The sequence below is a fragment of the Nycticebus coucang genome, chromosome 4 (assembly GCF_027406575.1).
Source record: "Nycticebus coucang isolate mNycCou1 chromosome 4, mNycCou1.pri, whole genome shotgun sequence".
NCBI lineage: Eukaryota > Metazoa > Chordata > Mammalia > Primates > Lorisidae > Nycticebus > Nycticebus coucang.
In genome coordinates, this window is record NC_069783.1 from 72,641,838 (window position 1) to 72,665,452 (window position 23,615).

The 23,615-nt window shown below is 42.7% G+C and overlaps 1 protein-coding gene across 5 annotated transcripts in view; it reads left to right on the forward strand.

Annotated features, from left to right (window-relative positions):
• Positions 1-23,615, forward strand: part of DGUOK (deoxyguanosine kinase) — a 39,547-nt gene that overhangs the window by 12,362 nt on the left and 3,570 nt on the right. For 3 of the 5 annotated variants that reach the window (XM_053588305.1, XM_053588304.1, XM_053588307.1), the window contains exons 2-5: positions 688-800; positions 6,627-6,814; positions 10,857-11,004; positions 23,097-23,212. In XM_053588305.1, coding sequence (XP_053444280.1) covers positions 688-800; positions 6,627-6,814; positions 10,857-11,004; positions 23,097-23,212 — 565 coding nt within the window. The remainder of the gene's footprint in view (positions 1-687; positions 801-6,626; positions 6,815-10,856; positions 11,005-23,096; positions 23,213-23,615) is intronic. The other 2 variants (XM_053588308.1, XM_053588309.1) reach the window with 2 other exon arrangements.

The window sequence follows — 23,615 nt, forward strand, 5'->3', positions numbered from 1 at the left end:
TACTCACACTGCATGGGTTATTATCTTTGGAGTCTTACTTCAGATGTCAGTTTTTCAGAGGAGCCTTCCCTCACTTCCTGAGCTACATTAGAGCCAACCTGCATTTTTCTTTCCTAACATTTAACTCAATTCGTTAGTACTTAATTGTGTGTTTGTTCATTATCTATCACCTGTGTAAGCTCTCTGATAGGCAAAATCCATTCTATGTTTTGTTTAGCATTGTACCCCCAGTGCCTGACAATCCAGTCAGCACTCTGTGAATATTTGTTAGATTTGTTGAATGAATGAGGGTTGTAGTCATTTTCACTTTTTATATTGATAAACTTGTTACTTTGACACAGACATAGAACAAATAGAACTGTGACGTAAGCTGTACACTTCATTTAGCTGGTTTCATGTACTTTTGGATGGTTCTATTACATTTTCAACTGATACTAAAATCTCTTTGCCTCTGGAAATTGCAAATCAAATCTTGGGGGAATTTTACCTCCCTTTTGCCCGTATTCATTGTGGTAACTTTGATTATCATGGCCTGACATGAGTCTTACAATGATAGAGTATTGAAATTACAATAGAAAAGTTGATCCTTGTTCCCTTGAATTAGGCATTTGTGGTAGAGTTTGGTAACAGCCTTCTCCTTTAACCCTAATTTGGGAAGCATCCCAATGCATGCCATTTGCATTGCAGCTGTGGGAAAGTCCACCTTTGTGAAGTTACTCACGAAAACTTACCCAGAGTGGCACATAGCTACAGAACCTGTAGCAACATGGCAGAATATCCAGGCCCTTGGCACACAAAAAGTAAGTTTCTGGTTGTGGTGGGTAGCTGGCAGGCATGGATGAGTAATCTAATTGTAATAATTTAATTTGCTCTGAGTGGGTGAAGTAGCCCAGTTTGAGTCTCCTTTTTAAAATAGCTTCATCCCAGAAAACAGACCACATGCACCAGAGAGGATATGACTTATTTGAATATATTTAGTTTTAATTTTTGTGGTTTTTATGTGTCTATGTAAGTGACAGCCTCTGTTCTTTGTGGTTTCCCAAAGCATATCCAACTATTTATGTCTTTAAAGATGAATTCTGTCATTCCTACCTTTAAGTATGTGTATTTTTATTACTGAAGATGATCATCAGAAGTAATAGTTATAGCGATTTTAACTTCTGTATAAAGTGTCAAAATTAGAAGAGACCTTGGAGAGGATTCTGTCTCACTTTGAGTTAGTGCAGACATAACATGCCAGGCACCATACTATTCCAAACACTGTGTATTTCACTTACACCCCATGGCTCAGGCCCTGGTGTCATGTCTGCTGCTTTGTCAAAGGCCATGGAGTTGGTTTCAGCACTATTCACATCAGTGCGAATAGGGAAGGACCAATTTGGACGTGGACCTTAAGAGGTAGCACTGTGCTACCTCAGGCTCCATGAACTCCGCCTCCACCTGAATGGCTCATTCTTGTTTGTCATACTCTAATTGTTAGACTCTTCTGCCTTGGTCTGAGCCATGTTGCACCCCTGTGACTCTGACTCATTGGGTAGGTTCTGCCTCCTAAGTCTTGTGACTTTTCCACACTCAACCCTATATATAACTGAAGGCAATGATTTGCCTGCTCTTTCTCTCCCTCATGTCTTCTCTCTTTAAAGCCAAACACTTCTAATTTTCCTCCAGGTTTATCATTCTGAAGTAACTTTGTCTAAGTGATGATTTCTAATTTGTTTATTTTCCACTTAGAAATTACTAAGAATGGGGCGGTGCCTGTGGCTCAGTGGGTAGGGTACCAGCCCCATATACCGAGGGTGGCAGGTTCAAACTCCACCTCAGCCAAATTGCAACAACAGCAACAACAAAAAAATAGCCAGGTATTGTGGCAGGCGCCTGTAGTCCCAGCTACTCGGGAGCCTGAGGCAAGAGAATCACCTAAGCCCAGGAGTTGTAGGTTGCTGTAAGCTGTGACACTACAGCACTGTACTGTAGTAGAGGGCAATAAAGTGAGACTCTGTCTCTACAAAAAGAAAAAAAAAAGAAAAGAAAGAAATTACTAAGAATGGTACTCAGAGCTGAATATGACACATTCTGTATATAGTCTAAATGGTACACAGTATCATGGAACTTATTCTAGATCCCATTTTTCTCTTGTTATTGTTTGTTTTTTGAGATAGAATCTCAATCTGCTATGGCATGAGCCTAGCTCTCAGCAACCTCATTTTCCTGGGTTTAAGTGATCCTCCTGCTTTAGCCTCCTGAGTAGCTGGAACTAGAGGCACCCACCACAATTCCTGGCTAATTATTTCTATTGTAGATAGAGACAGGGTCTCATTTTGTTCAGGCCCAGTAACCTATTTTTTTTTTTTTTTTGTAGAGACAGAGTCTCACTTTATGGCCCTCGGTAAAGTGCCGCGGCCTCACACAGCTCACAGCAACCTCCAACTCCTGGGCTTAAGCGATTCTCTTGCCTCCCGAGTAGCTGGGACTACAGGCGCCTGCCACAACACCCGGCTATTTTTTGGTTGCAGTTTGGCCGAGGCCGGGTTTGAACCCGCCACCCTCGGTATATGGGGCCGGTGCCTTACCGACTGAGCCACAGGCACCGCCCACCAGTAACCTATTTCTAATGAATAGAATGTAGCAGAAATACCAGAGTGTGACTTTCTAGAGTAGGTCATAAAAAACATTTCTAGCTTCTGCCTTACTTTGGGTGGAGCCACCTGCCATGTCATAAAGTAGCCCTTCAAGAGGCCCACACAGCAAGGAACTGTGGTCTCCTGTGCTCAGGTACCTAAGTGAGTCTTCCTGGAGGTGGAGGCTTCAGTCCCAATCCAGCTGTCAGATGACTGTATCCTCAGCTAACATCTTGATGGAAACTTCATGAGAAACCCTGGGGTACAACCACCCACTCAAATTCCTGTCCCATAGAAACTGAGATAATGATTGTTTTTTGTTTAAGCCACTTAATTTTGGCATGATTTGTTAGGCAGTGATTGAAAACTAATATTTCTATAATCCCATTATCCAGAGGTGATATGGTTATTTTTGTACTTTTAGATGTCTTTCTACAAAGGAGAAAATGGATAGAATTAACATAAATGTATAAAATCTTTAATATATGTACATTTGCAATTTAAAGCAGAAACTGTGATTGCCATTGGCATGCCATTTATATTTGAGGTCATCTTCACAGTAATGTCATTTGAATGGTTGCATAATGTAAAATGTTATCATTTACTTATCCAATCCTCTATTTTGAATATTTAGTTTTCTAATTTCTTCCTATTATAAACAAAAAAAATTTTTGAGACATTCTCACTCTGTCACCCTTGGTAGAGTGTCACGACATCATAGCTCACAGCAACCTCAAACTCTTCGGCTCAAGAGATCCTCTTGCCTCAGCCTCCCCAGTAGCTGGGGCTATAGGCACCCACCACAATACCTGCTACTTTTTAGAAACAGGGTCTCCCTCTTACTCAGGCTGATCTCAAACTCCTGAGTTTGAGCAATCCACCTGCCTTGGCCTCCTAGACTATAAGATTACAGGCATGAGCCACCATGCCTGGCATTTTTTCCCCTATCTTAATAATAAAAGCATTTGCAACAGAGAATTTTCTTTGAGATAATAAGCTTTGGCTCTGTCTCAAGATTTGATGTGTAAGGTTTTAACTAAACTGTCTAAATCAGCGATTCTCAACCTGTGGGTTGCGACCCACAGGAACTGTATTAAAGGGCAGCGGGATTAGGAAGGTTGAGAACCACTGGTCTAAATAGTTTATAATTGTAGTTTTGACTTATTTTTTGCATAAGAGTTATTTTAAAGGTATTTTAGGCTCAGTGCCTGTGGCTCAAGCGGCTAAGGAGCCAGCCACATACACCTGAGCTGGCAGATTCGAATCCAGCCCGGGCCTGCGAAACAACAATGGCAGCTGCAACAACAACAACAACAACAAAATAGCCGAGTGTTGTGGCAGACGCCTATAGTTCCAGCTACTTGGGAAATGGAGACAGGAGAATCACTTGAGCCCTGGAGTTGGAGGTTGCTGTGAGCTGTGATGCGACAGCACTCTACCCAGGGCAACAGCTTGAGGCTCTGTCTCAAAAAAAAAGGTATTTTACATTGTTGAGTAGATTTTGTGTGTGTGTTATTCTTGTATTGGTTTTGTTTTGTTATGGTGAGACAAACTAGCTAATACAGTTTTTAATCTGGGAGCCTTACTGAAATTTTCTTCATAGTTTACCAATTTTGGTAAATGTGCTGTGGACTTTTAAGAAGGTTATCTGTAAGGCATGAGGTTTTTTGTTTGTTTGTTTGTTTGTTTGTTTTAAGACAGATCCTCAAGTTGTCCCCCTGGGCAGAGTGCTGTGGCATCATAGCTCACAGAATCCTCAAACTCCTGGGCTTAAGTAATTCTCTTGCCTCAGCCTCCCAAGTAGCTGGGACCACAGGCGCCCGCCACAATGCCCAGTTATTTTTTGGTTGCAATTGTCATTGTTTGGCAGGCCGGGGCTGGATTTGAACCTACCAGCTCTGGTGTATGTGGCTGGCGCCTTAGCTGCTTGAGCCACATGCGTCAAGCCAAGGCATGAGGTTTGATATGACATCTTTTATCATTTCTCTGATGCCATAGATTGTAAGACATATCAATTTTTTTTTTTTTTTTTTGAGACAGAGCATTACTATGTCACCCTCGGTAGAGTGCCGTGGTTTCACAGCTCACAGCAACCTTAAACTTTTAGGCTCAAGCGATTCTCTTGCCTCAACCTCCCAAGTAGCTGGGACTACAGGTGCCTCTCACAACACCCGACTGTATTTTTGTTTGTTTATTTTCAGCAGGCTCTGGCTGGGTTGGAACCCACCAGTGCTGGTACATGTGGCTGGCTCCCTAACTGCTGAGCTGTGGGCACCAACCCTCTTTTTTTTTTTTTTTTTTGAGACAGAGTCTCACTCTGTTGCCCTAGGAAAAGTGCCATGGCATCATAGCTTATAGAAACCTCAAACTCATCCCTGTTCAAGGGATCTTCTTGCCTCAGCCTCCAGAGTAACTGGGACTACAGGTGCCCCTAGAATGCCTGGCTAATTTGTCCTGTTTTTAGTAGAGATGGGGTCTCGCTCTTGCTCAGGCTGGTCTCAAACCCCTAAGCTGAAGCAATCCACCCACCTCGGCCTCCCAAGAGGGCTAGGATTATAGGCGTGACCCGTGATACCCAGTTATTTCCCAACTTAATGCCAATTTTCTTCTAGAAATGTCCCAAGATTCTCTCCACCAAATGTGATCACCTCTTTGTCACATTTCTGCCTTACATTCTAGCTCTTTATATCCTTGTCACTACTTCCCTTTTGCATAGTGAGCTCTTTGAGTTCAGGAACCACGTCTTGTTTACCTTCATCTGGAGAGGTATTAGAATGAAGAGGTTAAAGGCTTGAGTCCCTTCAGTACTTACTCACCATGAGACATTGGACAAGTGACAATCTGTGAGTGGATTTTCCCTGCTGAAAAATGGGTATGACAACAGTACCTACCTCTTGAAGCTGTTTTGAAAATTAAAAGAGATAACAGTACAGTGAAGGCTGAAATAAATGTTAGCTCCTTTTTCTATATACTTTATAGCACCTGGCTCACATAGCACTTCATCCACGTAGGGCTTTAGATAACGGTGATTAGGAAAGTCACTTTTGCATATATTCAGCGGCAAACCCAGAAATCAGTCCAAGTCTCCTGAGTATCCAACACTTGTGCCTACATGCACAGTGAAGCTCTTCAAATTACGTTTCATAAAGTCTTTAGAGGAGATGAATTTTGTTTTTGTTTGTTTGGTTGTGTAGCCCTTCTATGAAAGACATAGAATTTTATTTGGTCGGTTGGTTGGTTGCTTGTCAAATAATCAGTTCCTTTCTTGTCTGCCTTGAAATTTTATAAAGAAATACTCAGAGATGGAAGCCTGAAAGAGAGGCAACATAGTGTTACAGTGGAAAGATTTGATTCAAAGTAGACTTTTAAATGGTTGTTGATTGTTAACTCCTCCCCAGACTGACTGTACAAATAAATGCATCAGTTGGGGGCGGCACCTGTGGCTCAGTCAGTAGGGTGCCGGCCCCATATACCGAGGGTGGCGGGTTCAAACCCGGCCCTGGCCAAACTGCAACCAAAAAATAGCCGGGTGTTGTGGCGGGCACCTGTAGTCCCAGCTACTCGGGAGGCTGAGGCAAGAGAATCGCTTAAGCCCAGGAGTTGGAGGTTGCTGTGAGCTGGGTGAGGCCACGGCACTCTACCGAGGGCCATAAAGTGAGACTCTGTCTCTACAAAAAATAAAAATAAAAAATAAATAAAAATAAATGCATCAGTTGGTGACTGTGTTAATTCTATGTATGGTTCTTCCTCTGCTCTTCTCTGTTATATTGAAGGTGGCATGTCACCTCCTGTCAACTTCTTGACTAAAATGGTAGGAAAATCTCTTCCCTAATTATGTAACTTCAACTAAAATGGGGGATCTGATTGTATCTTTGTAGTGGAAGGAAACTTTCAAACTTCCTTCCTTCATCGATTAGAAAGCCTGCTTACAGGAGGTAAGGGGAACATGTACACCACAGAGTAAATATGCCTTCTGGGAAATTCTCTTCTTTTATAACCTCCCTGTAGGGCTCTGCCACCCAAAGCATTGGAAACTTGCTGGATATGATGTACCGGGAGCCGGCACGATGGTCTTACACGTTCCAAACAGTTTCCTTTATGAGCCGCCTGAAAATACAGCTGGAGCCCTTTCCTGAAAACCTTTTGCAGGCCAAGAAACCAGTACAGATCTTTGAGAGGTCTGTGTACAGTGACAGGTAAGACATCAAGCCCTCCATCAGTCATAAGCCTCAAGTAGCTCGGTTCTTCTTGACAGGCCTTGCACTGCTCTAGTCGTTGAAAATTGAACTTTGAAAAATTGTCATCTTTTTTTAAAGAAAGCACTATATAGATTTGTTTAGAGTTGTAATTCTACAAAGTTATCACATTCGTGAAGAAAAAGAAATTGTGTTTTTCATAATTTGAATGTATTGGATGTCTTATATTACCACTTAGTACTTTATTCTTCCTTATTTTTAGGCATAGAGGCAAGCTGGTAGCTACTTAGTATAACCATCACTTCATAAAAGGCACACAGTAGGCGCTTAGGTAACAGTGTTTGTTTTAGAAACCAAATGAATCAGTGGTTGGTTGTCACCTTTAAGAAAAAAGCAGACAGGGCAGCACCTGTGGCTCAGTGGGCAGGGCACCGGCCCCATATACCAAGGGTGGCAGGTTTGACCCCGGCCCCCGCCAATCTGCAGCAAAAAATAGCCAGGCATTTCGCAGGCGCCTGTAGTCCCAGCTACTCAGGAGGCTGAGGCAAGAGAATCACCTAAGCCCTGGAGTTGGAGGTTGCTGTGAGCTGTGTGAGGCCATGGTATTCTACCAGGGATGATTAAGTGAGACTCTGTCTCTACAAAAAAAAAAAAAACCTACAAATTACACATTCCTTCTCTACAGATCCCAGGAAAGAACTTACTTTTTTTTTTTTTTTTTTTTGGTTTTTTGGCAGGGGCTGGGTTTGAACCCACCACCTCTGGCATATGGGACCGGCGCCCTACTCCTTGAGCCACAGGCACCGCCCAGAACTTACTTTTTATAAAAACTAAATACATGAATCACAAATGACTGGCCTATAGGTTTTAGTTTTTTTTCAGCTATTAGATATGCTATTATCTGTTTTCCTCTCTCCTCTCCCAAGATATTCCCCTCACGGACTAGGAAGGTGCATTACATATAACCACCTGGGTTGACTGGAAACATTGTCATAGTCTGTCCTTTGATTTCTAGCCCCTTAGTGAGGTAGGCACAGGAGACCCCCTCAGAGGAAAGCAGAGAAGTAGAAATGTTTTTTTTTTAATTAGAAATGTGTTCTTAATGCCAGAGGCGGTGCTCACACTTGTAATCCTAGCACTCTAGGAGGCCAAGGCAGGGTGGATTGCCTAAGTTCACAGGTTCAAGACCAGCCTCAACCAGAGGGAGACCCCGTCTCTAAAAATAGCTGGGTGTGGGCGGTGCCTGTGGCTCAGTGAGTAGGGCACCAGCCCCATGTACCAAGGGTGGCAGGTTCAAACCCAGCCCTGGCCAAACTGCAACAAAAAAATAGCTGGGCGTTGTGGCCGTCGTCTGTGGTCCCAGCTACTCGCGAAGCTGAGGCAAGAGAATCGCCTAAGCCCAAGAGCTGGAGGTTGCTGTGAGCTGTTACTCCAGGGCACTCTACCGAGGGCGACAAAATAAAACTCTGTCTCTAAAAAATAAATAAATAAATAAATATAGCCAGGTGTTGTGGCAGGAGCTTGTAGTCCCAGCTACTTGGGAGGCTGAAGCAAGAAGACCACTTGACCCCAAGAGTTTGAGGTTGCTGTGAGCTATAACACTAGGGCACTCTACTGAGGGTGACAAAGTGAGACTCTGTCTCAAAAAAAAAAAAAAAGAAGAAGCAGCTACACATATCTTAGCATTTTCTTGTAAAGGAAGCAATAAGAACTGATTACATTATGGGCAGCTAGTACATTGTGGGTACTTTCTTCAGAGAGTGCATTTTTAGACAGAAAGGATAACCAATTACAAATTCTAATCCTGAGGATAATTCAAACCTTATTTGTTCAGCATAGATTTATTAAATGTCTCCTATGTTCAGGCACCAGGCCTGGCCCTGGGGCTACCATAGTGAGTAAGGAGGACCCAGTCCCTGGCCTCATCTGGATCCTAGTCTAATGGAGATCTAAACATATGCTCACACCTATGAGTGGATTACAGGGAAGAACTCGAAGTCTTTTATGTTTGAGTTAAAGGAAACATTAGTACATGGTTTTAGAGCAGAGGACCCAACTCCTGGGTCCTTAAGGCCTGTTCTTTCCCCCTGCCCCCCGCTTGCAGTCTGTGGTAGTTCCCTCCCCATTAGCTCTCAGCACAGCCACTTCCTACCTACTCTCTCTTCATCCCCACCAGCTTAGGAGAAATAAAGGACGTGCTCGTTCTTCAGAGGCAAGACCCTCCCCCTTTTTGAGATAGAGTCTCGCTCAGTAGCCCAGGCTAGAGTGCAGTGGTGTCATAATAGCTCACTGCGACTCAAGTGCAAGTGATCCTCCTGCCTCAGCCTCCCAAGTAACTGGACTACAGGCTTTACCACCATGCTGGGCTTATTTTTCTATTTTTTTTAGAGATGGGTTCTCACTCTTGCTCAGGCTGCTCTCAAACACCTGACCTCAAGCTATCCTCCTGCTTCAACCTCCTGAAGTGCTAGGATTATAGGAGTGAGCCACCACACCTGGCAGCCGAGAGCCCCTTTCATAGAGCTTATTAACAAATCTTTAATTTCCCTTATGAGATCTTAATTTCATCATCTACTTAATATGAAGAGGCTGAAAACATTTTTCAGAACTTAAGTTATAAATATAATCTTTTCCTTGGTTACCTTGAGCTAAACTATGAGTATAGCTACCCTGTTTCCCCGAAAATAAGACATCCTCTGAAAATAAGACCTACTTACAGGAAAGATAAGACGTCCCCTGAAAATAAGACCTAGCACATCTTTGGGAGCACACCTTAAAATAAGACACTGTCTTATTTTCAGGGAAACAGGGTACTAAACCATTCCAGACTGGGAAATTTTCCTTCTTGTCTTTTAAGTTGCCTTCTTCATAGCCTAGCAAAAAGCAGTTATAGTAACAACTAAGAAATCTTGACTACTACGTGCCAATCACTCTTCTTAGCACTTTATGTATATTATATACAAGTCATCACAGCAACAGGCGGAGGGAGTTTAGGGGACTTGCTAAAAGTGACATAACTATTGAATGTTGCAGCCAGGGTCAGACCCTGGAATGTTACCATGGAACCTATTCTCTTAAGGGTGACACAGCCTTGTAGTCCTCATTTCCCTGAACCATTTGTACACATCGTTTCTGAATTTCATTTTCTCGGAAGTGGCCAATTGCTCATTGTTGCCTTAGAAACTGGAGCTCATTGTTTAGGGTATAAATTGTGTTTTGTATTAAGTTGCCTGAGTTTTCAAAGCAGAACTTACCCTTCTGAAACCATAGTTTCTGTTCAGCTCTGATTTCCTATTTACCAAATGCTCTTTTGTTGTGGAAGTAAGCAAGGGGCAAAGTTAGTTTGACTTTTAGTTTTAGGTTTCTTTTATCTGAATTAGAAGTTTAGCAGCAGAAGAATCAAGCAAATAAGAGCTCATTTGTACTTTGGAGAAGAGTCTGCTTTCTTAGTAATACTGAAGTTAACAGGAAATGCATTTCTTGCTTCCTTGCTGGTACCACGTAAAAATGGTTCCTTCTCCACTTCTCATCTAGACAAAAGAATGGTTTAGCAGCCTGGAAACTTAGACACCCTCAGTCCTTAAGTGAAATGTAGTGGGTGTCATTATACTAGATTAACTTTTTTTTTTCTTTTTTGGCCTTAATATAATAATAATAGTGAGGAAATCTCAAAAGTTCAAATTTACCTATACCATTTGCTGTATGTTCCAACTGGTATCTAGCAGAGAATGTTGTTAGGGACCAATGACATTCTCTTCTAGTGTCCTCTTTCTTCCAGTGAATTAATCTACCTGGAAAGGTGTGATTTCAGCCTCTAAAGTCTAGATGCTATTTCCTATCTTAGTGTTGAGTAAGGAGGAAAATACAGGTTAAGAATTCACATTTCTTAAAGATTGATGAAGAGCTGGAAAGGCTAAGTGGTTTGAACAGACATGGAACAAGTTATTGATTTTTTTTTCTGCTTCTCTCTTGTGCCTTTCATTCCATTTCCCATTCTCCCCCCTCTTCCCCCCATTCCCATCCCACTTACATTTCCGACCAGGTATATCTTTGCAAAGAATCTTTTTGAAAATGGTTCCCTCTGTGACATCGAATGGCATATCTATCAAGACTGGCATTCTTTTCTCGTGCAGGAGTTTGCCAGCCGGCTCAAATTACATGGCTTCATCTACCTCCAGGCTACTCCTCAGGTAATGCAGAAGCTAAAGCCTTAGACTTCAGGGCCTTATGAAACCTAAGAGGTGACATTCTCCACGCCCCTGATTTTCTGCGGGGAGAAATTAGAGTGCGGGCATTGGGTGGCGCCTGTGGCTCAGTGAGTAGGGAGCCAGCCCCATATACCGAGGGTGCCGGGTTCGAACCCAGCCCTGGCCAAACTGCAACAATAGCAAAAAAACATATAGCCAAGTGTTGTGGTGGCTGCCTATAGTCCCAGCTACTCAGGAGGCTGAAGCAAGAGAATTGCCTAAGCCCAAGAGCTGGAGGTTGCTGTGAGCTGTGACACCATCGCACTCTACTGAGGGTGAGAAAGTGAGACTCTGTCTCTAAAAAAAAGAAAGAATAAAATAGAATGTGGGCATTATGTAGTGCATGGAGAGCAGTGGGTAAACATCTTCCCATCCTGACCTTGAGCACCCTGCTTCCCTCAGGCTTTGTGCAGCAGTATGCTAAGGCAATTGACTGTGTATTGAAGAGTCCCTCTTGATGTAGCAACACAGAGCAAATTGACTTTATCTTTATTGCTCAGGGTTTGTAGGTCGAACACTCTGACCGGTAGCCAGTTGCCTCAGCTCCTCTTCCTCTCTTGTGGGGTCATCAGCATCCACAGTGGCCTTAATGGTTTCCTGGATAGGATGTGGGGAGGAAGAGAAGGAGGGTTTCTTCACCTCCTCCTGATACTGCTCTAATTTATAACCCTTTTTTGAACCTCAATACCACTGGCAAGGCAGGAAGGACTACATAAGTTGTACTTTGTGACTCTGACTTGGATTTCAGAGCTAGTTGGCACATGGTAGGATGCTGTCATGGCAGGAGCACTGAAGTTTCTAGAGAGAGCTTGTGTCCTTGGCCTCTGCTGACTGGCAGTGACCCTGGGCAGTCCCTGGAACCTTAGAGGTATTTTTTGAGAGATTGTATTGCTCTCAGCTTTTAAGACATATATCCAAAGTATAGTCAAATGTCAGATATACTGCATATACTACGTAAATGTCAACTTTCCTTAGAAGGGAAAGCTGTCTTCAGGCTAAAGGCCAGGCATTTTAGAGATGGGACTGAGCCTTGTGGGCAGAAGGGGCCTGAGAGCAGACTGAGCAGACTCAGAGGAAGAGTGGGAGAGCCCACATCACACAGATTGGGAACAAGGGCCTTGCCTCAGGAAAATAACAGCTGGGAAAGAGGCCCTTGATCGTGACAGTGACCACACATTGGGGTCTTTGTGTCAGGAGTTTCTGAAGATTATGAAGTAAAAGTTGGACTAGTTGGACTATAGCAGAGAATAAGAGATAGTACAGAAATAAACAGGATCTAAGGTTTAAAGTGAAACTGAATTGGAGATTCAGTGAGGCCAGAGGGCTGAGAACCCTTCATGAAAGGAACCAAGCTGGCAGGGTAGGGTGGTAAAAAGTGGTAGTCCTAGTACTTTGGGAAGCCAAAGCAGGAGGATCACGTGAGCCCAGAAACCTGAGGTTGTGATGATCTATCAATGATGCCACTGCACTCTAGGCAATGGAATGAGACCCTGTCTCAGAACGAAACAAAAAACAGAATCAAAATGAAGTTAGATGTATTGATTATAACTTGACCGGGTGGGTCACTTTTAGTAGTCTAAATGTAACTTCCCTTAGTAGTCTTCATTGCCTGGGAACGGGAATAGAACATGCAAATTATGAAGGTGATTATACTTTAGGGGTAAGGATTGGTATCAGTGATGAGAGAAGAGGAGTCCCTTCTTGAATACACAGCTCAAAGTAGCTGAGTAGCCCCCCCATGAGGGCGCATGGCACAGGCCAAGAAGGTATGAGAGTGTCGTGGAGTTGTGCTGAGTGAAGATTTGGTTGCAGTTTGAAGAGGTGACAGGTTTCCTGTAGGGGTTGTGGGTTAGCTGGCCTGAAAGAAACTGGAGGTTGAGCATTAGGAGAAATGAGAGTGCTGACCTAAACTTTTCCAAAAGAAACAGAACTTCAGCACATTCAACTTGGCGCCATGAAGACAGTGTTGGGAAGGAGCAAAGGAGGAAGTGGACTGACTCATTCCTGGGAGTGAAGCAGGCTGCTTGGCCAGCTACAGAGACTCTTGTTTTAGGGGAGTGGAGTTTGGACTGGACACTGAGACCCAGCAAGGAAAACAAGAAATTCTCCCTCACTTTTCTCCTTTGTATACTCTGAATGACCTTGTGAGAAGGGGGCAGGGATGATGTCTTAGTCCATTTTCTGTTGCTATTGTGGAACACCTGAGACTGGATAATTTATCAAGAAAAGAAGATTAGGCGGCGCCCATAGCCCAGTCAGCAGGGTGCCGGCCACATACACCAAGGGTGGTATAGGTTTGAACCCACCCGGGCCACCTAAAACAACAATGAAAACTGCAACAAAAAAAATACCCAGCTACTTGAGAGGCTGAGGCAAGAGAATCACCTAAGCCCAGGAGTTTGAGGTTGCTGTGAGCTATGACGCCATGGCACTCTACCCAGGGTGACAGCTTGAGACTCTGTCTCCAAAAAAATAATAAAAATTAAAAAAGAAGAAGAGAAGTTTATTTTGGCTCATAAGTTCTGGAGGCTGGAAAGTCCAAGATTGGGCAGCCATGTCTGGTCAGCTTCTGGTAAGGGCCTTGTGCTGCATCATAACATAATGGATAAGCAGAAGTAGAATCGGACACATACAAAAGTACAGGCTATGAGGGGTAGCCTACTTTATAACAGCCTGCTAACACACTCCTTTGAGAATTAACCCAATCCCCAGAGTGACACTAATCCCTCTTAATGACCTAATCACTTCTTAAAGGCACCATTTCCCAACATCACTACACTAGGGACCAAATTTCTTTTTTTTTTTTTTTTAATTAAGTCTTTTGTACATAGATCATAAATACATTTATGCCCATTTCAGTGTGTTGATTATTTGTACAAATTGGAGTGCTTACATCATACTAATCAGCATAACTTTCATCTCATTTACACAATTATAGCATTAGGACATTTGTGTTCTACACATGATAGAACCAACTTGTACTTGCAATGTGCTCCATAGTTGTGGTCCCCCTACTATCCCCTACTATCCCTCCCACCCTCTCCCCATCCCTCGCCCTCCCCTTCCCTCCTTCATCATAGCCTAAAGTTGTGTTTCATTTTTCATATGCAAGTGTGAGTTATTATTAATTGGTTTCACAGTAGTACTGAGTACATTGGATACTTTTTTTTTTGCAGTTTTTTTTGGCCAGGGCTGGGTTTGAACCCACCACCTCCGGCATGTGGGGCCGGTGCCCTACCCCTTTGAGCCACAGGCGCTGCCTAGGACCAAATTTCTAACACATGAATTCTGCGGTACACAAATCATAGCAGATGGAGATGGTGATTATTTATTATTATTTATCTTTTTGAAAAGACTGATTGAAGTATTTCTGCCGGGGTAGCATGAGGAGAGTTGAAGAATTATTGCAGCTTAATGGCAGAAAAGAAAAATAGCTTATTCATTTTGGAATTGGATGGAGATTTTAGTGCTATTTTGATGGTATTAAATCTAAGAACCCAGGAATACTCATATTCCTTCCATGAAATCACCCTTGACCTCTTCTGTGAAATTCAGAGGTGTCTATGCCGAAGGGAAGAGCAGAAGTTAAAATATTTGTATGTAAAAAATTGTGTGAGTGTCCAGTAGTCTAATGCAAAACCTTGCTAAATCCTGAATTTGGAAAATGTAAGGTGGTCCTCAATAGGACCTTCCATTCCTTCCCACCCATTTTTCTCTGACTTCTAAAAAGCAAGCAAGCCAGGTGTGATGGTTCACACCTGTAATCCCAGCACTCTGGGAGGCCAAGGCAGGTAGATTGCCTGAGTTCACAAGTTCGAGACCAGCCTGTGCCAGAGCAAGACCCCGTCTCTAAAAATGGCTGGGCATTGTGGTGGGTGCATGTAGTCCCAGCTACTTGGGAGGCTGAGGCAAGAGAATTGCTTGAGCTGAAGAATTAGAGATTGCTGTGAGCTATGATGCCACAGCACTCTATCAAGGGTGACAAAGTGAGACTCTGCTTAAAAAAAAAATAAAAATCCAGGCCCTGCCTGGGACTGTCACAGCACAAAGATAGCACGCAGATGCAGCGGAACAAATGGCACCTGCGTTTGGGGCTTGGAGGTACAGTAGCAGTCACTGTCCGATTCCTGTCCTGTCTCACTCCAACAATCAGAACCACAGCTTTGCTCCTGGGTGGGGCAGGTTAAGGAGAAGATTGGAATGGGTCCCTCTCCTGCCATTTGTAACTACACTGTCCTGTTCATGTTTCAGGTGTGTTTTCCCACTGAAGACTGAGGGTGAAGTTTTTTTTTTAAGTTGTTATAAATATATCAGTAAAGCAAGAATTACACCAAATACTTAAAATAGTTTTCTTAGACTTCTGGGGGAAATCATTTGCTCTATTAAGCAAATTAATTGTAAAAAGGAAGGGTGGCACCTGTGCCTCAGTGGGCAGAGCGCCAGCCCCATATACTGAGAATGGTGGGTTTGAACCCGGCCCCAGCCAGCTAAAACAGCAGTGGCAACTGCAACAAAATAGCCAGGAATGACAGAAAGGGAATTTAGAATACACATGTTCGAAACAATGAAAGAAATGATGGAAACAATGAAGGAAACTGCTAATAAAGTGGAAAATAACCAAAAGGAAATCCAAAAACAGAATCAAATAAGAGATGAACGATATGAAGACTATAAAAAGGATATAGCAGAGCTGAAGGAACTGAAACAGTAAATCAGGGAACTTAAAGATGCAATGGAGGGCGGCGCCTGTGGCTCAGTGAGTAGGGCGCCGGCCCCATATGCCGAGGGTGGCGGGTTCAAACACGGCCCCGGCCAAACTGCAACAACAGCAACAAAAAAATAGCCGGGCGTTCTGGCGGGCGTCTGTAGTACCAGCTACTCGGGAGGCTGAGGCAAGAGAATCGCGTAAGCCCAAGAGTTAGAGGTCGCCTCAACTCTAACCAAGCTTCTCCAAGACACATTGTGATGAACCTGTCCAAAGTCAAGACAAAAGAAAAGATTCTGCAAGCTGCCAGGAGTAAGCGCCAGTTGACCTACAGGGGCAAATCCATCAGAGTGACTGCAGACTTCTCTAATGAAACTTTCCAAGCAAGAAGAAAATGGTCATCTACCTTTAATCTACTTAAACAGAACAATTCCCAGCCCAGAATTCTGTACCCTGCTAAGCTAAGCTTCAAAATTGACGGAGAAATCAAATCATTTATGGATATACAAACATTGGGGAAATTCGCCACAACAAGACCAGCTCTACAGGAAATACTTCAACCTGTTCTGCACACTGACCACCACAATGGATCAGCAGCAAAGTAAGAACCCAGAAATTAAAGGACAGAACCTAACCTCCACACTGATGCAAAAGATAAAATTAAGCAATGGACTCTCACAAAATAAGATGAATAGAATACTACCACACTTATCAATTATCTCAATAAATGTTAATGTCTTGAATTCCCCACTGAAGAGACATAGATTGGCTGACTGGATTAAAAAACACAAGCCATCCATTTGCTGTCTGCAAGAAACACACCTGGCTTCAAAAGACAAATTAAAGCTCTGAGTCAAGGGTTGGAAGACAACTTTTCAGGCAAATGGCATTCAGACGAAAAGAGGAGTTGCAATCTTATCTTCAGATTCATGTGGATTTAAAGCAACTAAAGTCAAAAAAGACAAAGATGGTCACTTTATATTGGTCAAGGGAAAAATACAACAAGAAGATGTTTCAGGGCGGCGCCTGTGGCTCAGTGAGTAGGGCGCCAGCCCCATATGCCGAGGGTGGCGGGTTCAAACCCAGCCCCGGCCAAACTGCAACAAAAAAATAGCCGGGCGTTGTGGCGGGCGCCTGTAGTCCCAGCTGTTCGGGAGGCTGAGGCAAGAGAATCGTGTAAGCCTGAGTTAGAGGTTGCTGTGAGCCTTGTGACGCCATGGCACTCTACCCGAGGGCGGTACAGTGAGACTCTGTCTCTACAAAAAAAAAAAAAAAAAAAAGAAGATGTTTCAATTCTAAATATTTATGCACCCAATTTAAATGCTCCCAGATTCTTGAAACAGACCTTACTCAGTCTGAGCAATATGATATCTGATAATACCATAATAACAAGGGACTTCAACACTCCTCTTACAGAGCTGGACAGATCCTATAAACAGAAATTAAACAAAGATGTAAGAGATTTAAATGAGACCCTAGAACAACTGTGCTTGATAGACGCATATAGAACACTCCATCCCAAAGATAAAGAATATACATTCTTCTCATCACCCCATGGAACATTCTCCAAAATTGATCATATCCTGGGACACAAAACAAATATCAACAGAATCAAAAGAATTGAAATTTTACCTTGTATCTTCTCAGACCATAAGGCACTAAAGGTGGAACTCAACTCTTAACAAAAACGCTCTACTCCACCCAAAGGCATGGAAATTAAACAATCTTCTGTTGAATAACAGACGGGTGCAGGAAGAAATAAAACAGGAAATCATTCACTTCCTTGAGCATAACAACAATGAAGACACAAGCTACCAAAACCTGTGGGATACTGCAAAAGCAGTTTTGAGAGGAAAATTCATCGCTTTAGATGCCTACATTCGAAAAACAGAAAGACAGCGCATCAACAATCTCACAAGCCATCTTATGGAATTGGAAAAAGAAGAACAATCTAAGCCTAAACTCAGTAGAAGAAAAGAAATATCCAAAATCAAATCAGAGATCAATGAAATTGAAAACAAAAGAATCATTCAGAAAATTAATGACACAAGGAGTTGGTTTTTTGAAAAAATAAATAAAATAGATAAACCATTGGCCAGACTAACGAGAAATAGAAAAGTAAAATCTCTAGTAACCTCAATCAGAAATGATAAAGGGGAAATAACAACTGATCCCACAGAGATACAAGAGATCATCTCTGAATACTACCAGAAACTCTATGCCCAGAAATTTGACAATGTGAAGGAAATGGATCAATATTTGGAATCACACCCTCTCCCTAGACTCAGCCAGGAAGAAATAGAGCTCCTGAATGGACCAATTTCAAGCACTGAGATCAAAGAAACAATAAAAAATCTTCCAACCAAAAAATGCCCTGGTCCAGATGGCTTCACTCCAGAATTCTATCAAACCTTCAAGGAAGAGCTTATTCCTGTACTGCAGAAATTATTCCAAAAAATTGAGGAAGAAGGAATCCTCCCCAACACATTCTATGAAGCTAACATCACCCTGATACCAAAACCAGGAAAAGACCCAAACAAGGAGAATTTCAGACCAATCTCACTCATGAATATAGATGCAAAAATTCTCAACAAAATCCTAGCCAATAGATTACAGCTTATCATCAAAAAGTCATTCATCATGATCAAGTAGGCTTCATCCCAGGGATGCAAGGCTGGTTTAACATACGCAAGTCCATAAACGTTATCCACCATATTAACAGAGGCAAAAATAAAGATCACATGATCCTCTCATTAGATGCAGAAAAAGCATTTGATAAAATCCAGCATCCTTTTCTTTTTTTTTTTTTTTTTTTTTTTTTTTTTTGTAGAGACAGAGTCTCACTTTATGGCCCTCGGTAGAGTGCCATGGCCTCACACAGCTCACAGCAACCTCCAACTCCTGGGCTCAAGCGATTCTCTTGCCTCAGCCTCCCGAGTAGCTGGGACTACAGGCGCCCGCCACAACGCCCGGCTATTTTTTGGTTGCAGTTTGGCCGGGGCCGGGCTTGAACCCGCGACCCTCGGTATATGGGGCCGGCGCCCTACTGACTGAGCCACAGGCGCCGCCCTCCAGCATCCTTTTCTAATTAGAACACTGAAGAGTATAGGCATAGGTGGCACATTTCTAAAACTATCTATGAAGCTATCTATGACAAACCCACAGCTAATATTTTACTGAATGGAGTAAAACTGAAAGCTTTTCCTCTTAGAACTGGAACCAGACAAGGTTGTCCTCTGTCACCTTTACTATTCAACATAGTGCTGGAAGTTCTAGCCAATACAATTAGGCAAGACAAGAAAATAAAGGGAATCCAAATGGGAGCAGAGGAGGTCAAACTCTCCCTCTTTGCTGACGACAAGATCTTATACTTAGAGAACCCCAAAGACTCAACCACAAGACTCCTAGAAGTCATCAAAAAATACAGTAATGTTTCAGGATATAAAATCAATGTCCACAAGTCAGTAGCCTTTGTATGCACCAATAACAGTCAAGGTGAGAAGCTAATTAAGGACACAACTCCCTTCCCCATAGTTTCAAAGAAAATGAAATACCTAGGAACATACCTAACGAAGGAGCTGAAGGACCTCTATAAAGAAAATTATGGGGCAGCGCCTGTGGCTCAGTCGGTAGGGCGCCAGCCCCATATACAGAGGGTGGCAGGTTCAAACCCAACCCCGGCCAAACTGCAACCAAAAAATAGCTGGGCGTTGTGGTGGGCACGTGTAGTCCCAGCTACTCGGGAGGCTGAGGCAAGATAATCGCTTAAGCCCAGGAGTTGGAGGTTGCTGTGAGCTATGTGATGCCATGGCACTCTACTGAGGGCCATAAAGTGAGACTCTGTCTCTACAAAAAAAAAGAAAGAAAGAAAATTATGAAATCCTCAGAAAGGAAATAGCAGAGGATACTAACAAATGGAAGAACATACCATGCTCATGGATGGGAAGAATCAACATTGTTAAAATGTCTATACTTCGCAAAGCAATCTACCTATTCAATGCCATTCCTATCAAAATACCAACATCGTACTTTCAAGATTTGGAGAAAATGATTCTGCGTTTTGTATGGAACCGGAAAAAACCCCGTATAGCTAAGGCAGTTCTTAGTAATAAAAACAAAGCTAGGGGCATCAGCATACCAGATTTTAGTCTGTACTACAAAGCCATAGTGGTCAAGACAGCATGGTACTGGCACAAAAACAGAGACATAGACACTTGGAATCGAATGGAAAACCAAGAAATGAAACTAATATCTTACAGCCACCTAATCTTCGATAAACCAAACAAGAACATATCTTGGGGGAAAGACTCCCTATTCAATAAATGGTGTTGGGAGAACTGGATATCTACATGTGAAAGACTGAAACTGGACTCACACCTTTCCCCACTCACAAAAATTGATTCAAGATGGATAAAGGACTTAAATTTAAGGCATGAAACAATAAAAATCCTCCAAGAAAGTATAGGAAAAACACTGGAAGATATTGGCCTGGGGAAAGACTTCATGAAGAAGACTGCCATGGCAATTGCAACAACAACAAAAATAAATAAATGGGACTTCATTAAACTGAAAAGCTTCTGTACAGCTAAGGAGACAATAACCAAAGCAAAGAGACAACCTACACAATGGGAAAGGATATTTGCATATTTTCAATCAGACAAAAGCTTGATAACTAGGATCTATAGAGAACTCAAATTAATCCACATGAAAAAAGCCAACAATCCCATAAATCAATGGGCAAGAGACATGAATAGAACCTTCTCTAAAGATGACAGACGAATGGCTAACAAACACATGAAAAAATGTTCATCATCTCTTTATATTAGAGAAATGCAAATCAAAACAACCCTGAGATATCATCTAACCCCAGTGAGAATGGCCCACATCACAAAATCTCAAAACTGCAGATGCTGGCATGGATGTGGAGAGAAGGGAACACTTTTACACTGCTGGTGGGACTGCAAACTAGTACAACCTTTCTGGAAGGAAGTATGGAGAAACCTCAAAGCACTCAAGCTAGACCTCCCATTTGATCCTGCAATCCCATTACTGGGCATCTACCCAGAAGGAAAAAAATCCTTTTATCATAAGGACACTTGTACTAGACTGTTTATTGCAGCTCAATTTACAATCGCCAAAATGTGGAAGCAGCCTAAATGCCCACCAACCCAGGAATGGATTAACAAGCTGTGGTATATGTATACCATGGAATACTATTCAGCTATTAAAAAAAATGGAGACTTCACATCCTTCATATTAACCTGGATGGAAGTGGAAGACATTATTCTTAGTAAAGCATTACAAGAATGGAGAAGCATGAATCCTATGTACTCAATTTTGATATGAGGACAATTAATGACAATTAAGGTCATGGGGGGGGAAGCAGAGAGAGGGAAGGAGGGAGAGGGGTGGGGCCTTGGTGTGTGTCACACTTTATGGGGGCAAGACATGATTGCAAGAGGGACTTTACCTAACAATTGCAATCAGTGTAACCTGGCTTATTGTACCCTCAATGAATCCCCAACAATAAAAAAAGGAAAGATAAGTGGGAAACATCAAATACCCCAAGTCTTTGGGAATATTATACACTACATTGGGGAATTAAGTTTTAAGTATTTGAAAGAGAAAAGTCCTGAATCAGTGGGTTAGTCTATTCTTCCAGGACAGATGACATTGAATAATGAAATGTTTGCCAGGCAGACAGAGGAATGAGAGCAATTTAAGCAAAACAGACATTTGGAGCAAAAGTTTTGTGGCATGAGAGAGTTTGTCCTGTCCCTCAAGAAGGAGGTTAGATCTGGCTAAAGCAGTTGAATCCAGGAGAAAGGAGCTAAGGAAGTTGAGAAGTAGGAGTGGCCTTATGTGACAGCTAAAAAAGACATCTTTCTGAGCTACTGTGGGTCACATTTTCCTTCCAACTGAATGCAGTATAGAATTATGTGCACTCTCTGCAGAGGGGGAGGGTAGGAGAGTTAGCTTCAAACCTCACTTTTTTTTTTCACTACTTTGTTTTATCTTTGACCTATGCAATTTTGCATTCTGTTGCAGAGTGCATATTTGCTATGATATGAAAGAGACATTTCAAATTACTTACCACTTTATAAATATGCTACTACTCATACTTCCTTGAACCCTCGGGTTATGGCTGTAGACAGTATGGAGCCTATAGAGGATTTTTTTTTTTTTTTGTAGAGACAGTCTCACTTTATGGCCCTCGGTAGAGTGCCGTGGCCTCACACAGCTCACAGCAACCTCCAACTCCTGGGCTTAAGCGATTCTCTTGCCTCAGCCTCCCGAGTAGCTGGGACTACAGGCGCCCGCCACAACGCCCGGCTATTTTTTGGTTGCAGTTTGGCCAGGGCCGGGTTTGAACCCACCACCCTCGGTATATGGGGCCAGCGCCTTACCGACTGAGCCACAGGTGCCGCCCACCTATAGAGGATTTTAAGCAAGAAACATAATGCTATTAGTTTGCAGTACTGTGGAAGGGTGGGCTGAAGGGGAACACACACCGGAGGAAGAGAACAGCTTTTGCCAGGAGCTTGATAAATGCTCCCTCGGTGAATCCTCAGTGTCCTATGGGAAATTGAAGCCCACAAGGAGTGCACCACTAGTGCATGATAAAGGCAGGAATTTACTCCTAGACTTTCTGACCTCAAGGCTTTGCTCTTTTCATATACTTCTCTGCCTCCAGGAAGCATAGCGTCATCCTGCCAGGTGAAAAATGATGAGGACCTGACTAGAGCAGAGGTGAGAGGAGAGGCGAAGAGAGAACCAACCAGAGAGAGATTACAGAGAATTTAGTGACTTCCTAAATGTGGTTGGGAGGAGAAAAAAGAAGGAACATTTTAGGCCCCTGCCTTGGATAACTGAGTGGATGATGTTTGCCATTAACTAACTTAGAATACTTCAAAAGAAGAGCAAGTTTAAGCTGAAAGTGGAGAGAGAATGGTGTAGATCCTCTAGTTCAGGGGTCCTCAAACCACAGCCCGCAGGCCACATCAGGCGGTGTGATTGTATTTGTTCCTGTTTTGTTTTTTTACTTCAAAATAAGATATGTGCAGTATGCATAGGAATTTGTTCATAGTTTTTTTGTTTTTTTTTTTAACTATAGTCCAGCCCTCCAACTGCCTGAGTGACAGTGAACTGGCTCCCTGTTTAAAAAGTTGGAGGACTCCTAGTTGAATAAAAAAAAAGACAGCAGAAGCAAAGTTGTGGCTTGTAATGCCCAAGATAAACATTATGAGTGGGTCTCATAGCTCCCCTAAGATTGCCTTGTAACAGTCCAAACAGCAAGTGAGCTCACTGTGACCTGGGGATTGTCTTTTAGGTTTGTTTGGAGAGACTGTACCTGAGGGCCAGAGAGGAAGAAAAAGGAATTGAGCTGGCCTATCTTGAACAGCTTCATGGTCAACACGAAGCCTGGTTTATTCACAAGACAACTAAGTGAGTGGAGAAAAGAGTGTATTTAAAGAGAGAGCTGCCTCCCTACAGCAAGTTGTTAAAAACAAGAAGTTCGGGCGCCTGTAGTCCCAGCTGCTTGGGAGGCTGAGGCAAGAGAATCGCGTAAGCCCAAGAGTTAAGAGGTTGCTGTGAGCCGTGTGACGCCACGGCACTCTACCCGAGGGCGGTACACTGAGACTCTGTCTCTACAAAAAAAAAAAAAAAAACAAGAAGTTGAGCATGCAGCCCCATAGGAAAGTTTGGAATGTACTGGAAGTGGTTGGAAATATCAAGCATTTTCCAACTCAGAAATTTAATATTGAATATAATCTGTACATTCCAAGAGACTTTTTGTTAGATTCTGTTTCTCCAGCTTGCTTTCTTCCTTTCCTCTTTCTCCTTCCCC